At 49.9% G+C, this 15930-nt stretch overlaps 1 protein-coding gene across 2 annotated transcripts; it reads right to left on the reverse strand.

Annotated features, from left to right (window-relative positions):
- Positions 1-4063: 4063 nt before the first annotated feature.
- On the reverse strand, positions 4064-7853 carry PRR15 (proline rich 15). 2 transcript variants are annotated; one of them, XM_007505264.3, is made up of 2 exons: positions 7453-7853; positions 4064-5059 (listed from the first exon to the last, which is right to left on the reverse strand). In XM_007505264.3, exon 2 carries the CDS (start codon positions 5018-5020, stop codon positions 4646-4648), a length of 375 nt encoding a protein of 124 aa, XP_007505326.2. In that variant the 5' UTR covers positions 5021-5059; positions 7453-7853; the 3' UTR covers positions 4064-4645. The 2 variants fall into 2 exon arrangements, with proteins under 2 accessions (XP_007505326.2, XP_007505327.2); XM_007505265.3 differs by lacking the exon at positions 7453-7853 and adding an exon at positions 5162-5485.
- Positions 7854-15930: the final 8077 nt, after the last annotated feature.

The raw sequence follows: 15930 nt of genomic DNA on the forward strand, positions 1-15930 counted from the left end.
GAAAAAAAAAACATCACCCCAGCCCCATGAACATTGCCAGCCGGAGAATGGGAGGGGGCTTCTTCAGAGTCACTTTTTCTTTCTTTCATGGATTATTTCTCACTTTCAAGTTGACTGTCACTTCTCTCTCATGTACTCTGTCTTTCTTTTCTCCAAGTATTGACCCCTCTGATTCTAAGCTGCATTTTCTTTAATCAAATAATAAACAAATATTAAATATCTCCCTCTCCGTCTATGTCTCTGTCTTTCTCTGTCTCTGCTTTTCTCTGTCTCTTTCTCCCTCTTCCCTTCTCTCAGTGTCTGTCTCTCTGTCTCTCTTTCTGTCTCATCACTCTATATAATCTGCTGTTAAGCCTTGTTGATTCTTCTTTTACAATCTCCCTCCCAAAGGCCTTTTCTCTCTTCTCTTACTGCTGCCACCCTTGAGACTAATACAAAGCTTGCTGCTGGGGGGGGATGCTTTCTATAAGTCTCCCCCATCAATGATCAAATTTATTTTCTTAGGGAACAATGGGAGTGTCCCCCATTCAAGCAACTCCAGTGACTTCTCGTTGCTTGGAGAATCAAATATAAAATTTTCTCTTTAACTTTCAAAGCCCTCCATCATCTGGTCTCTTCTTTCCTTTCCAGTCTTCTTACACCTTACATCCCCCATGTTCTCCCTGATCTAATGACATGGGCCTCCTTGGCTGTGCTCCACAGTGGGAGTTCTCTCCCTCATCATCTCTGCCTCCTGGCTTCCTTCAAGTCTCTGCTAAATCTCATCTTCTCTGAGGTGCTTTTCCTCCGAGATCACCCCCAATTTATTGGGCCTCTTATCTCATTTATACATGGTTGTTTGTATGTTGTCTTCCTCTTAAATGTGAACTCCTGGAAAGCTGAGACTGGGCTTTGCCTTTCTTTATATCACAGGCTCAGAGTCCAGCACATATATGGTACCTGATAAATGCTTGTTGACACTTCCTATCGGAGTGATCTGGGTAAGTCATTTAACCTCTACTGCCTAGCCCTTGCTGCTCAAAAGTGATGCTAAGACAGAAGGCAAGGATTTTTTAAAAAATGCTTGTTGAGTGTTTTGAAACAGAAACAGAGGCATCTAGGTATCAGAGATGATATCATGGGTGACCAAAATCACCTGAGTGCACAGGCAGCTCTTAGAGTAAGTTGGGTCAGAATCAGATCAAGGAGACCAAAAAGGCGTTGAGAAACATCCTGGAGACTTGTGATGTAAGCTGTCCATGGGCCACCAACTTCAGGAGGGGCCTTTCCAATTTCCAATCAAACTCCTGAGGGCACAGAATTGGTAGGATCCAGGAAAGTAAGTTGAGGCAAACAGGCAGGGCAATCCCAGGCATCAGCATTTCTCGGAGTTTAGGGTTAGAAGATTATTTTCTATTGGATTGATTTTGATTTTATGCTCAATTGTTTGATAAGTTCTACAGTAAGCCGCTTTGAACCATTTCTCTCAAGACATCACAAACTGAATGTATGCAGTTTTGCATTTGAAACAGGCTGAAAAATCACCATTCCCCACCTTTTAGTCTTTTTTTGCACTTGCCTAATTACAGTTTTGCTATCTCAACATGATTGCTTTCTCTGATTTTCCATCGTTCTTGTGGAACTTTTCCTCAGGGCAGTGTCAGAATAATGTTAACTTCAATAAGCATCTGGTGATCCCAGCAATCCAAGCTCCACATGATTCTATCACTGTATGACTTAACCCAATGCGAGCGATGCTTTTATATAGCCAGAAAACTTACAAGAGGGTGATGGAATGATGTTACTAGTGACCTGGTGGGAACCCAGCAAAGTTGGTTCATTTGGAGGAAACTTGGGGAAAGTTGGACTACGTTCAGGAATGTTACTGATGAGCATGCAATTCAGAGTCCATGACAGCAAGAGGAGACAGGCTGCTCACCGGTCAGGGCTGCATGCAGAGTCAGAGCCTTCCTATCAGGTCATTTTAGGAGTAAATGACAAAAGCCTCCAGCTTGTTGGGTCAGATCTACTCTCTGACTCTCCGGTGGGGAGCCTTGGAGAGGAAATGGACAAAAGGCATGCTGGGAAGGGCAGGAATTGATCTGTATGGCTGGAAGGAACTCCCAAATGGATGAGCTCACAGGTAAGTCTTTGAAGGGGGAAAAAGAATGCTGACTTTCACATAGCATTTTAAAGTTTGGAAAATGCTTTACATATCCTATCATTTGATTCATAGATACAAGGTCTGTGCTGCAAGCATTACTTCTGTCCTCTTCTTTACTGATGGTTCAGAGAGGTTAGGTGATTTGTCCATGGGCACAGAGCCAGTTTGACACATTCCATACATGATACCATGAAGCCCTATTATAAACATAAGGAATATTTGCCATTTCACTTCTAAATTGCATTTTTTTGGCCTTAATTTTTTTTTAACTTACTGTTTTCCCAAGAAACCCCTTACAGGTGGTATTTCCTTTGAAAATAGTTTTTATTATTATTTTAATTTTCTACTATTTGGTTGGGGTTTTTAAGGACTTGATGCTAGTTTTCCAGAACTCCCCCCAGATTACCTCGACGTTATCACCAATTAAATTCCTCTAGTTGGCCCCACAGACCTCCTGACCTTCTCTCCCAACAATCAGTCCTATTTCTACTTCCTGCCTCCCCACCTTTTCTTGTCTTCTCTTCAGTCCTCTTTTTGTTAAAATGGGGGAAAAAATCCAAAGCCCTATTTCTCCTCTGCTGTGACCTCTCAGGATGAAATACTGATGTCTATTCCCAGAGGCCCCCCCCCCCCAATGAACAATATATTTAAAACAAAACGCCTCCACAGACTCAACAGCATACTTCAACACATGTTGACAATTACTCCTTTTGAGAAGTATTTGGTCTCTGGATATTCACATATAAAACAATATCAACTTCTGATTTTGCTGCATTTATTCTGGTGGCTCCATGTCAGTTCCCTCCTTGTCACCTTCGTGTCTTTTGTCCCTCCTCTACTTCAATTCAGATGACCAGCTACCTGACAGTCTGCGTGTTTGGCTACTTCCCCAGACCCAATTGCATTTTATTTTATTTTATTTTTAAAATTAAGCCCTTCCCTTCTGTCTTCGAGTCAATACTGTGCTTTGGTTCCAAGGCAGAAGAGCAATAAGGGCTAGGCAATGGGGGTCAAGTGACTTGCCCAGGGTCACACAGCTGGGAAGTGTCTGAGGCCCGACTTGAACCTAGGACCTCCCATCTCTGGGCCTGACTCTCAATCCACTGAGCAACCCAGCTGCCCCTCCCCCCCACTGCATTTTAAAAATATACATATATACAAAAGTACATCTAAACAGAGAGAGGCACCCTGGCTCCCTCTTTCCAGCCCAATCCAGAGATGTCATGCAGCTCCTGGCTTATAAATGACTGAAAAGCTGGAAGCCTCGCAGCCAAGGGTTGTATTTCATGAGTTTCTCCCTCTTTATAAGCGCAGTGGCCCCAGCCTCTTCCTGTGACAATCGCTCTCTTGTAACTCCCTGAAAGCCGGGGGGATTCCCTTTCTCTTTCTTGGAGTACAAGAGCAGAGCAAAGAGACACATTCTGGTCACAAAGCTTCACCTGTGGCTTCTCGAGCTGTCCAAGAGCCTGCTGGGGCAGACAGAAGTCGTTTGAAGCAGAGAGGGGGCCAGAAAAAAGGCTCTCTTTTGCCAAAATGGAAAAGGTCCCGTCCACCTGCTGGAGTCACTCTCTCCCTGTTTCATTGTCAGTCACCCAAAGGTCGCCTGCCTATGGAGGGTGAAAAGACTGGATTACTAGCAATGGGAAACCCAATCCTCGAGGAAAACGCTGCCCAATAAAAGGTGAGTCTGGGCAGAAAGGCTTGGTTCCCCCTTCCCATCCCCCTCCCCACTCCCGAATTTGGTTTGCAAATCATGCCGTTTACAGCTTTGGACCCTGCTGTCTCTGCAAAGTGTTCTCCTAGTTCGGGCCTTGGAGCTGTAATCCGGGTGGCAAATGATTAACTCTCTGTTCCCAAGACTCTGCTGTTTTAAATTGGATGGGTTTCACGAAAGGACAAAAGAAAGAAACAGGAGTCATCTTAAACTGGGCCACGGCCGGCACTTTTAATGCGCCCCCCGCCCCCCCCCCCCAGTTATTCCAGCTTGGGAGTGCATGATGGGAAGAAGTCCAGGCTGCCAAGACCATAGACTGGGGGGCAGGAAGGGCCCTTGGAGCTCGTCTGCCTGCCCCTCTCACTTCACAGAAGAGGAAAAGCCAGCGGGGTCTTGACTTGCCCAAGGTCACACAGACGCAAAGCCCAGGTCTGGTTCGAGCGCTTTCCACTTGTCTGCAGAAATGGTCCTCAGCATGTTGGCCCCACGGTGGGCTGCTACGACCCGTCTAAAGTGCCTTTCCCATACGGGAGACACTGTCCAGGCACTTTCTTTTCAGGGATGAGCCCCGAACCACACGAGAAGCTCCGCTTTGGCTGAGCAGAGTTGGAGAATTCCCTCCTCTCACTCTCCAAATCGAAATCGGGGCTGGAGGAGGGACGCGGGGAATCAGGAAAGCTATCAGCTTGAATCCCACCGGCAGCCTCTGGTTTCTCCTCAAAGGCAAAATCCTGGGAGCTGCCCGGCACCTGCCACAGCCCCAGGGGCCGAGCCGCACATCGCTGGGGCTACCGCTTGGAGTCGTGAGGGGCGCACTGGCAGTCCGGCTCGTCCGGGGGCTTGGGGAGCAGGGTGGCTCGCACCTTCCTCTTTTCCTTGAACCTGCCAGACCGGGAGATCTTCAGGTTGCGGCGGCTGCCGCTCGCTTTCTCCCCCGCCGGGCCCTCGAGCCTGGGAAGCTCGCTGGGGTCCCGGCCGGGAGGAGAGGACTCCCTGGGCCCGGGCTGTGGCGCCGCTGAGGCTGGAGGCTGCGGTCTCTCACTTCCCGGAGCCCCGCCGCTGTCCTTGCCCTTCTTCTTGCTACCGGAGGTTAACGATTTCCACCAGGGGCCCGAGCTGCCGCTGCCCGGGCCAGGGCTGCTGGAGCCGCCGCTGTCTGCCATCACCGCCGCCCCCTCCCAGCTGAAGCCGGGGGCGCTGCCCTGCGGAGGGAGAGTAAGCCAAGCTCCGTGACTCTTCCTTCTTGCCCCCGCCCCTCCGCACGGGGTGCAGGCCAAACCCCAAGTTCATCCCCGCCCCCGTACCTGGCAGTGGGATCAGCTGGGCTCCCCCTCTCCCCCCAAGCGCTGTCCCGAGCTCGCAGAGAGTGGAGGCTGCCTCCCAAGAGATGGGCCCCAGAAGGGCGGCCCGACCCACTGGGTCCTGAAGGGGAATGCTCCCTGGGAGTTCAAGGCCGTGGGGGTGGGGTAGAAACCAGCCAGGTCTGTCCACTCAGTACGGACAGACTTTGCGCTCGCCCTGGGAGAGGAAGGCTCGGGCCCTGGAGGCCTTTCCATGGAGAAACAGGTGTTTAACCAAGCTTGGCCCAGGCCTCCCTGGTGTGGTGGAGGATGAAAAAGTCGAGGGGGCGGGGCGGGGCGGGGCGGGCCTCTCAGACATAGCTGCCTTCACTTTTGCAGCCCGCAGAGGCTTGCCGAGGAACAGGTGAGGGCACCAGGCTCTCGTTTTTAAGCAGTCAGAACCTCTTCTGCCCAGGCGGAGCCCCCACCCCTTCCCTTTCTCTCTCAATCGGTATGGGGGGGGGATCCAGAGTGCAGCTGACCCATGGGGGGCTGAGACACCAGATTATGGTCCCAGGTGGGTCTTTTGGGGTTCTTGCGGGACTTCCCTCGGTCCCCAGAGGGGAGACAGTGTGGTGCAATGGGTAAGTGTCCCTACATGTGGCATCTCCTAGTTTAAGATCAAAAGAGCTTAGTCTGGAATGACCCTTAGAGGTCACCTAACCCAACTGGCTCGGGCAGGTTGAGTGCCTGGTCCAGATTTACACAGGGAGCAGGCCCCCGGGGAGAGAGGAGAACAGAGCTCTTCCGCCTTCATGGTCAGAGGCCTCTTTCCCTGGATCGCTACTTGGTCAGCTGGAGAGCTTGAGGGAGGTGCTAGACTGGGGCCCTTGAGCTTGTTTAAAACACTCAGATAATTCTTTTCCCCCACAGTAGGGTTTCCTTTATATTCCATTCACTTAATAACATTCTGAGAAAGACTTCACAGGACTGCCAATGAAGCCCTTCATGCACACACGAGCATCCCAGCGCCTCAATTTTGTTAGGCTCTGCGTGCATGAAAAATGCACTCCTTCCTAGCTGTGTGACCCTGGGCAAGTCACATGGCCCAGTGCTTTCAATACTCTGTTTTGATTCCAAGAGAGAAGGTAAGGGCTTAAGAAATGCCACTTTAGACCTGTGAATACTTGAATGAGATAGAAAAAGAAGGGAGGGGGATGAATGGAAAACAAAGGATCCAATTCAAGAGCCTCCCACCCAGAACTAGGCTTACTTCCACTGAATTTTGGTCTTGAGGGCCAGAAATGCCTCCTTTACCCTGCCTCTATGACTTCCCCTCTGAATCTGCTCTTCCATGGCAGATGCTCTACCTGGCTCTCAGGGGCCCTCGGTGAGAAGAACTCACAATCGGGCTGTGGCCCCAAGGAGGGCAGTGACCGATTGTTAAAATTCCTTTCCCACAGGCTACTTCTTAGAGCTGAAAGGGACCTCAGAGGCCATCCGGTCCAGACTAGCCCAAGGCTCTCCAGGCACTCGGCATAAGAGATAGGATTCGAACCCTAGACCTCAGATACCAGAAGCCACCGCGTCCTGCCTGAAGTTGGGCGAGCCATATTCCAGTCCAGGCAGTCTGCCACTTTCTAGCTAGGACACTGGGCAGAGTCAGAACACGTCTGGGAATCCACGAGAGGCTAAAAACCGTGGGCTACCTCGGTGGGCTGTGAATGACTGCTGGCAGGGCTTGGGGAATCGAAGCGTTTCTAAACGCAGAGTCAGACTTTGTCGGGGTTTCTGGTTGCCTCTGGCTACCGGCACGTTCTTCCCCAGCACCTGTTACGCTATCAGTGGGGGGGGGGGGGGGGGGCCCGCACCCGCAACTAAAACTGCAAAAAGTCACAGCAAGTTCTGTCCCACTTCAAAGTGAAGCCACGGCCGGAGGCCACAGGCCAGGTTCCCCGTCTTCCGTTCTCTGCACTCTGGCGGAAAGGCAGCGGCTGCCGTTGGGGGAACTCGGCGGCTTTGAACACGCCCGCAAAGCCAGGCCAGGCCAGCGAGCAAAAGTCTTCCGATCGCCGAGGGGCTGTAGGAAAAGGCGAGGAAGGTGACTGCTCGCACTCGGACAGCTGGAGCCTGGCCCTGGGCGGGTGTCCGCGGAGGGGGGACGGGAGGCCGGCCCAACCCTGAGCTGGGCTTCCCTCCCTGGGGGAGCTTGGTCACAGGCAGTGTTGGGGCCAGCACGCAGGTAGGTCCTGGGGGCAGACTACAGGAGGGGGGCCCAGGTCCTCCTCGGCTCCCCTCCCCCCCGGGTTCCTTACCTGCTCTGGCTTCCTCCAGCGGAGAGCGAAGGGAAAAGGAAGGAGCGCTCGGCTGGGCAGCTGAGGAGGAAGGGTGGCTGGCCCGCGTTAATTCCACTAGGGCCGGAGGAGCCCAGGGGGCAGTGCCCTCTCGCCGGCAGGTGTCCTGGCGCCAGGGGATGCTCTTGGGGAAGGCGCAGGGTTCCCGGAGCCGGTCTCCTCCCAGTAGGTGCCACCCCCATCGACTCCCCCGCCTAGGGCGGGAGATGGGTGGGTGGGGCAGCCGAGGGACCGACCGCTCTCTGGCTGGGCTCAGTGTCTGCTGCTCAGCCTCCGAGGGCGCCACCTCCCCTCGGGGTCCCAAGGCGGCTCCTGGGTGACCTTGGGCCCCGGGAGCTGGGCGCGCGCGCGCGCGGCTAGCCCAACCAGGAGGAGGGGGCGGGTTGCTCCCTTGGCCTTGAGGGCAGGGCGGGGTGCCCCGCTCCCTCCGCTTCTGCCAGTGCCCGCCCTCCTCCTCCCTGCCGGGGCCAGGAATGCCTGGGGGCCAGGCTCTGGGGTGGCCGCAGAGGCGGCTGCGGACCCGTTGGGGGGTTCTGAGCTCCAGGAAAAGGTGAGAACTTGGCGCTGCCACCCTCTGGCCGCCCCGATTGGGCCCAGCTACGGACGACGTGGCGCCAGCCCAGGGGGTTTGATTGGAGCTGCGGGCGCCGCGGGGCCGGGAAGAGGCGGGCTAGCTGACTGGGCACCTGGGGGGGAGGGAGTGAGGGGCTGGTGGATACACCTGGGCTGGAATGAGGGACTGACGGTTGCAGCTGAACTCCTGCTTAGGGGCTGAAGTGAAGGTGGCCAGTGGTCACAGCTGGGCGAGAGGGGCGGGGGTGGCTGCCACATCCGGCTTGTGTGTGTGCGTGCGTGTGCGCGCTGGTGAATGAGAGTGAGGGGGCTGACGGACACACGTGGGGAAGGGGCGGATGCGTACACCTGGACCCGGGTAAAGAAGGGGCGGAGAAGGCGTAGGTGAACAGGTGCTCTCGTGCCCGAGTTCAGAGGCAGAGCCTTGGAGAGAGGAGCAGGACCTCTATTCTCTCTCCCCCACTTCCCCTTTTCTTGAGTTTTTTGCCTTCCCATGACTAGAGCCTGAGCTCTTGGGGCCAGGAATGCTGAGGCTTATTAACTGTGTGACCCTGGACAAGTCTTTAACCTAAATGAACCTTAGTGTCTTTATTTTAAAGTACCTGTTACAAACACTCCCCCCAAAGGACTATTGCCAGGTTCCAGTGAGATGGTGACTGTCCAAAGAGCCCCTTGCAGCCCTAAATGAGGCAGAGAATGTCAGCTCTTAATTTGGGTGGGCCGTGGGGGTGGTGGAGAGGCTGTAGAGAAAAATTTCCTCTCCGAACCCTCCACCAAGTGGAGTTGTAGAGTTTCTAGAGGCACGGTGGGTATGTGACTTGGCCAGGGTCATCCAGTATGTGTCAGAGGCAATCCTTGAACCTCCATCTTCCTCCCTGTCTATCCACAATGCCCAGATGCATGGTCTGTATTTCCTTTTGGTACCATATCATGTCCACCATTGTAATTTGGCCAATGAATGACACTCACTGTTGCTATTGGGCTTCTTTCTGCTCTCAGTGGCTGCCAGCTCTCCAGAACCATTTGGTTCTCTCAACTTGGAGAGCCCTAAATAAACAGTGTTCTCTGGGGCAAAGGATTTTAGGCTTCTTTATTCATCTGCAATGCTGTCCAGGGTTAAATTCAATACATTTAGCAACTGGGGAATTAGGCTGTGGAATTGCCTTTTCCCCAAACAGGTGGAAGAGAGAGAATTCGTCTTGGGAGGTTTAAACACCAGGGACAGGGAGGGATGCATGGGAAGATCTCAGAGGCTCAGAGATGCTGGAGGCAGGAGCAAGCCAAAAGCCTCCTTCATCTTCTTTGCTTTTTGCCCCTATTTCCTAGCTGTTTTGTCTTCATCCTCCAAGGAGACCCTCATATGGTTCCTGCATATGCTGGGCTGGTCTTTTAAGGAGATTTTTGGCCCAGCCATGGAACCCTTTGGGTCCAAACTTTTATCAGAACCCCTATTGCCTGTGGGGGATGATGTGTCCAGTTTCATGGGGCTGACAAGGGGGAAGAGGATGAGCTTTGTATACTCATTAAACTTTAAAAGTTCCCTCTTAGGGGGCAGCTAGGTGGCTTAGTGGATAGAGAACCAGGCCTGTAGATGGGAAGTCCTGTGATCAAATTTGGCCTTAAACACTTCCTACCTGTGTGACCTTGGGCAAGTCACTTAACCCCCATTGCCTAGCCCTTACTGCTTTTCTGCCTTGGAACCGATACACAGTACTGTATTGACTTTGCTCTATTCTGTTCCAGTGTAGCCTACTCCCTTTGAGACCTTGGCCAAGTCTCTTTGGGCCATAGTTTCCTCATTCATAAACCTAGAGGACTTTTGAGTTCTTTTCCAGGACTAACTGTGCTCATATGTACACCTCTAGAGTGGTTTTAGAAACCTTTTTTTTCCTGGGGGAAGGGAGGGATTCGACAGGCTGGAAAGTCCAGAGAAGAATGCCCAGAATGGTAAAAGGGCATATAGAAGTTGGCTGAAGGAGTGGGGCTGTTTAACCTGGAAGAGAGAAGATTTGGAGAGGGGGAGGAGGGCATGGAGTCTGCCTAAAAGCATACAAAGGGCAATTATGGTGGTGAGGAATTAGATACAGTCTTCTGGATCTTAGAAAGAACTAAGGAGGCCAATTTAGGCTTGACCTAACCTGGTTTTTCCTTAAAGTGAGAGCTGTCCCAAGGTGTAATGCTTTGCTTCTGGAGGCTGTGGGGTCCCCTCTTCGCAGGTGGTCTTCACTTTCCCAGGATACAGTAGTGGGCATTCCTCTGCAGGTGCCCAATGGACCAAATGGTCTCCGAGTTCCCCTTCCACCTTGGAGATACTGGCCTTCTGAGATGCTGACTTGGATTAAGAAATCTGAAGCTGTCTGTGGGAACTTGGGTGTTCATCTGTGCATGCTTGCAGTATTTCTTCTCAGCAAACCAATGCATCTGATCTGAGACAGTGGAGATCAGTCAGCAGCAACAAGCATTTATGAAGTGCTTACTATGTGCCAGGCACTGTGCTAAGCCCTGGGACATCTGGCTTTTGTTAAAGCTCACCCGCTGGGATATTCTTTAAGAAAATGAAGTTGAGTAGGCTCTGATGAAGAAGTAACCATTCAATTCTAATTCATATGAAAACTAAGTTTTATTCAATAACTCTACATAGATATTTTATATGAACAAAAAAAGTTGCAAATAACCCTGAGGGTCAGTAGAGCCCTTTTGTCCCAGAGTCCACAGTCTTGGGCTTTCTGAAGTGGTTTCCAGCTTCTTGAAAGGTGAGGGGAAGTTCATCTAGAAATGTCTCCTGAAGCCTTCTGACTGGGCACAAAACCCTATTTATGTTCATTTGCCCAGAGTTAATGAAGTCAGTCACCGGGTCATTCTCTAGAATGGGAAGGAAGAGCTGTCCAAAGTCAGAAGTGGAGGGGGCAGCAATCGTATCCTAGAAGGACCCCCATAACCAGCTCAGGTGGGATGGAACTGATAACAAGGAGCCATCTTGTCCAAGAAGATTTTCTCCAACTTGAGCTATTCCATTACCTCCTGTAGGGAATGCTCTGTCTCCAATGGTTTAACCAAGAACTTGCAAGAAGTCAGATCTGGAGTGGGAAATAGCATTGGTTCTGATACTGTCTGGGCCACCCAACTGACACCACAGGAAACCTAATGCACAAACGATCAAAGGAACTCATTTAGCTCCAACACAAGTCTAGAGAAACTTTTGTTCTCAGTGAAACACAAATTGAGCTCTGTTCCAACAACTTGCAAGGCTAACTCAAGCTCATCTTTATTGGTGTTCACTCTGCATTTTTGGTAGGGGAATTTTCTGCATATATTAGGAGATTTTATTATAGGTAAATCAAGTTGTTTATTAAATGCATAAATCCAAAGCTTTACCAAGAGATGATGCTCCTTATGAAATTAGTGCCCTAAAGGTGAAAGTCACTAAGAATATGTATGTGTTGTAAAGATTAAAATTTAGGGGAGACGGGGAGACTGAGGCATCTGAAATTAGTTTCTCTCTGTAAGAAGTATTATATTTTTTAGAGGTTTATTAAAGGTTAAAGATTAAAGAATATACAAGTAAGAAACATGTGCCTAGGCCAGAGGCCTAGACAAAATAACCTCACATCAGGCAAGAGACCGCCTGCTCCAAAACGGAAGTCCAAAAGAGCCAAGAGCCCCTCAAAAGCCTTTGAATCAGCTTAAATACCTTCTCATCTCAGCCCAGGTGAGATTACAAGGCATTCTGGGGAAGTGGAGCAAAGGCTCATGGGGATTGTAGTCCTGTATTCGAGTCTATTTTTTTACAGTGTTTATGAAAGGATGAGAGGTAAAGAGGGATGGATGAGGTGACTGGCTTTATGGGATTGTGGAAAGAGCTTGGGTTCAAATCCCACCTGTGATCCTTATTACCTATTTGACCATGGGTAAGTCATTTAAACTTGACTGACTATAAAATGAAAGGGTGGAGGTGCTAGACCAGATGGTCCCTCCATTTCCTTCCAGGATTAAAATAATATGTGTTCAATTTCTACTCCTGACCTATTCTAGAGATGTGGGCAAATCGCTAAATCTCTCAGAGCTTGAGGCAATTTCTAATACTAGAAGGGGCAGAGAGGGAACCCACCTGAATAGGGAGAGGGAGTTTTCATCCTACCAGAAGTTCTCCATACCAATATAGTCAGAGGTTCTGTTCTAGATTCTTGTTGCATCATACTGAGACTATTGCATTAATCTTCTAATTTATCTCCCTGTTTCAAGGCAGCGCCCACTCTAATCCATCCTCTCCTCAGCTGCCATTGTGATTCTCCTGACTCAAAGGCCTGACCATGTCAGATACTCCTCAGGAAACTCCTGTGTCCTCTATTACTTCCAGGATCAAATATACAATCTGCTCTGGCATAGAAAGCTCTTCATTACCCAGCCCTTTCAGACCATTCCCTTCTTACACTTTCCTTTCCTCAATATACTCTATGATCCAGTGGCACTGTTCTTCTCACTGTTCTTCCCACAAAATACACCATCTCCCAATTGTGTGTCTTTTTAGTGGCTGTCCCCCAGGCCTTGAATACTTTTCCCTCTTTATTCCTCCTGGTTTCTCTGACTTTCTTTAAGATTTTGCTCAAAATCCATGTTCTGCAGTAAACCTTCCCTGTACTGGCAGCACATGTTCATGACACTGTCAAGATCTTGGTTGTGCATAATCGTGTGCATGCTGTGTCTTATAGAAGATTGTGAAATCCTTGAGGGCAGAGACTTACTTCTTTCAGTACCTGATACATAGGAAGCACTTAATAAATTCTTGCTGACTGACTGACTAGTCTGCTGCAGACTATATAGACTCTAGAATGAGATCTTAGACTGCCTCAGCCTCCTAAGGATAAGAATAGCAGGTGACCAGAATTTGCTCAATGATTACTATGGTGGGTGAAAGTTGGCTTGATCATCTTTCCAGTGATTGTCTACTTACAGAAAATGGAGAAAGGTGATCATTAAAGACATGTATGATTGGAAAAGTAGGGAGTAACGAGATGGAATTCCAGATGGGAAACGTGAACATTGTAGGAATTCCCATGAAATGTAGAAAAGATCTAGGCTTTATCCTGCCAGATCTGTACCAGATCAAGAACTCCTTTACAACCTGCCCCCCTAAAAGGTCATGGAGACTCTTTTTGCAGCCCTGCCAATGAGGGGAAATCTACTTCCTCCCAAGGCACCCCTCAGTGAAAAATCTATAGGAGAACATGGACAGATGTTGACAAAACATTGTGGATGGCTTCTAGTCTGTGCCCTCATGGATGATCACATAGAACCGCTGAGGTCTTGAATATGTTGTTTCTGGGGATGCACCATCTGATCACCTAATGGAAACCTGTTCTGAGAAGACCCATCCCTGGGAGCAAAGGTAAGGAAGCATATCAAAGACCTCAGGTTCACCGGAGACAGGATCCCCTGCCCGTGTATACTCCATCTGGAGCTCATTGTTTGCAAAGAACAGCCTGTTTGGAAAGGGAACCCGTGACCCGCTGCTGTCCTTTAACAGAGAAGAGTTGGTTCTGCTCTGTTCGCCAGGTGACCGAGGTCTTGCGTTTTTCTTTGTGGCTGGCAGCACATGACATGGGAGAAAGTGCAGAGAGGAGACGTCCACCTTCCAAGAGAGGCAGAGGGGCAGCTGGAGCAAACCTGGTTTCATCACCTTGGAGAGGGCTGGGGTCCTGCTTCCCACCTGGGTCGTGGGGGTAAGGGGAACCTCCCAGATCTGCTTGGGGAAATGGGAATACACAACAGCTTCATGTGGTGTCCTCTTTTGGGACAGACCAATCATCATAATCTGTCCTTATATGGACCTTTGAAGTTTATAAACCCAACCATTTACCTTGCTGGAGGTAGACAGGACCTGTATTATTTATCATATTTTATAGGTTAAGTGACTTGCCCACATACAGTTAATAAGTATCTGAGGCTGGATTTGAACTCAGGTCTTCATTCTATCTCAAGAGACAGATTATATCCCCTTAAAAGGGCTGGTATCATCTTCTAGTGCTTGATACATAGTAGGTGCATGACACATAGTAGGTGCTTGCTAAATTGAGATGAATTTGAATGCAACTCCAGGAGTGTGTGCAATGCCTATATCTGGGAAGGAATTGTGGCATGCAGCATTTTCTTTTCTTTAAAAAGTTTTACGTCCTAGTCATTTATGCCCCCTGCCCCCACTGCTGTACCATCCTTTATAACAAGGTGCTAAACAAAACCAACCAACGTAGTAGCCCCATCTGACAGTGTATGTACACTTACGCACCTGTAGCCTTCCACTTCCCTACTGAGAGGGGGGAAATGTATTTCATTCTCTGTTCTCTTCATGGAGGAGTTCTTCACCATTGTGGGTCATGGGCTCTTCTGGCAGTCAGCTGAAACCCTTGGACCTCCTTCCCCAAACCAGGTTTTTATTTAGTTGAAAGAAATTCTGTGAAAAGTTGCTGAAAATAAAGAGGCCTCCCCCTGCCCCCATCTAAGCTCACGGTTCCCTGAAATCTATCCGTAGACATCAAGGGGAGAACCTCCTCTTTGACTAAGATTGAGCAGAGTTTATTTGCCTTTTGGAATTCCTGGAGATAGTGAGGCATAGAGGCTAGAATGTGCTGGGCATGGAGTCTCAGGAGGTCCTGAGTGTGCTGTCTAGTTGGGTGAGGCTGACTGAATCACTTCAGCCTTTTCCAGGCTCAGTTACCACATGTGTAAAATGGGCGTAATAGTAGCACTGACCCACCAGAATTGTCATCAAGGTCAATTGAGAAGATGCATGTAAAGTGCTTTGTAAAAATCTTAGAATGTTGTAGAAATATCAGTGATTAGCATCATCTTTAGGAGAAGTGGCTTGTGGCTAGGGGGCCAGCTTTAACAGCAGAAAGACTTTGGTTCAAGTCCTGCCTCAGTCAGGTCCCTTAACTTCTCAGTCCTTCAAGCAACTGTCACAGTGGAGAAGTGGCTGATCTGTATGGGGGAGGGAATGCCCTGCATCGGAAATCCTCAGTCCGGCTGGACCACCTCAGACCACTAGTGCTAATGACTTGGCCCTATTAATTCATAGGAATCTTCCCGTGGGTCTCCTTCAGGATGATCTTGGGTGGTTTGGAACCAAAGTTGGATTCCAGTCATTCGTGTTAGAGTGTAAGCGCCCTGAGGCCAAGGACTATTTTTGACTTTCTTTGTCCCCCAGAAGAGCTCCAGACATACCGTAGGTGCTAAATAGATACTCCCCAAATGGGCAGCCCAAAGGAGGGGATGGGTTCTCTCAGAACAGGAAGGGATCTTAAAGACCATTTAGGCCAACCCCTTCATTTTACAGATAGGGAACTGAGTCCCAGAGAGGCTGAGTGATTTGTTCAGAGTCCCACAGGGAGTGCCTGGACTTGGACGGAGGTCCACCAAATTCAGGAAGCCCTCTTCTCGCTGTACCATGGGCTTCTGGGTTCAAATAAACTTGAAAGCACCCCCTCCACCCCCCAGTTCCCCCCAAAAGCTCAATAGGTTTAAGAAGGCAAAACCTTAGAAGAGAAGATTAGACTGTGCACAGACTAAGGGAGTGAGGAACGTCAGCGAACCACAGTTCATGCTTCGGTAAGCCTCAGAATCTTGATCCCCACTATGCGTGTCTGAATCAGACCCGTCCAAGAAGGGAAAGGATGAGGTCATCTTTGTTTATGCCCTTGTGGCCAGACGGCCATTGTTCCTCTTTACTTTATGATTTATCAGTCCAGCCAGGCCCCAAACGCCGGCTTTGGTGTTGGAAGAGATAACGGCCGAGGCACTACTGGGCAGCAAAGGACAAGACCCCTGAGGCGGGGAAGGATTCCGGTGCTTCCGTGAAAGGCTTGGCTTCTT

This window comes from Monodelphis domestica, chromosome 5, assembly GCF_027887165.1.
Source record: "Monodelphis domestica isolate mMonDom1 chromosome 5, mMonDom1.pri, whole genome shotgun sequence".
Lineage (NCBI taxonomy): Eukaryota > Metazoa > Chordata > Mammalia > Didelphimorphia > Didelphidae > Monodelphis > Monodelphis domestica.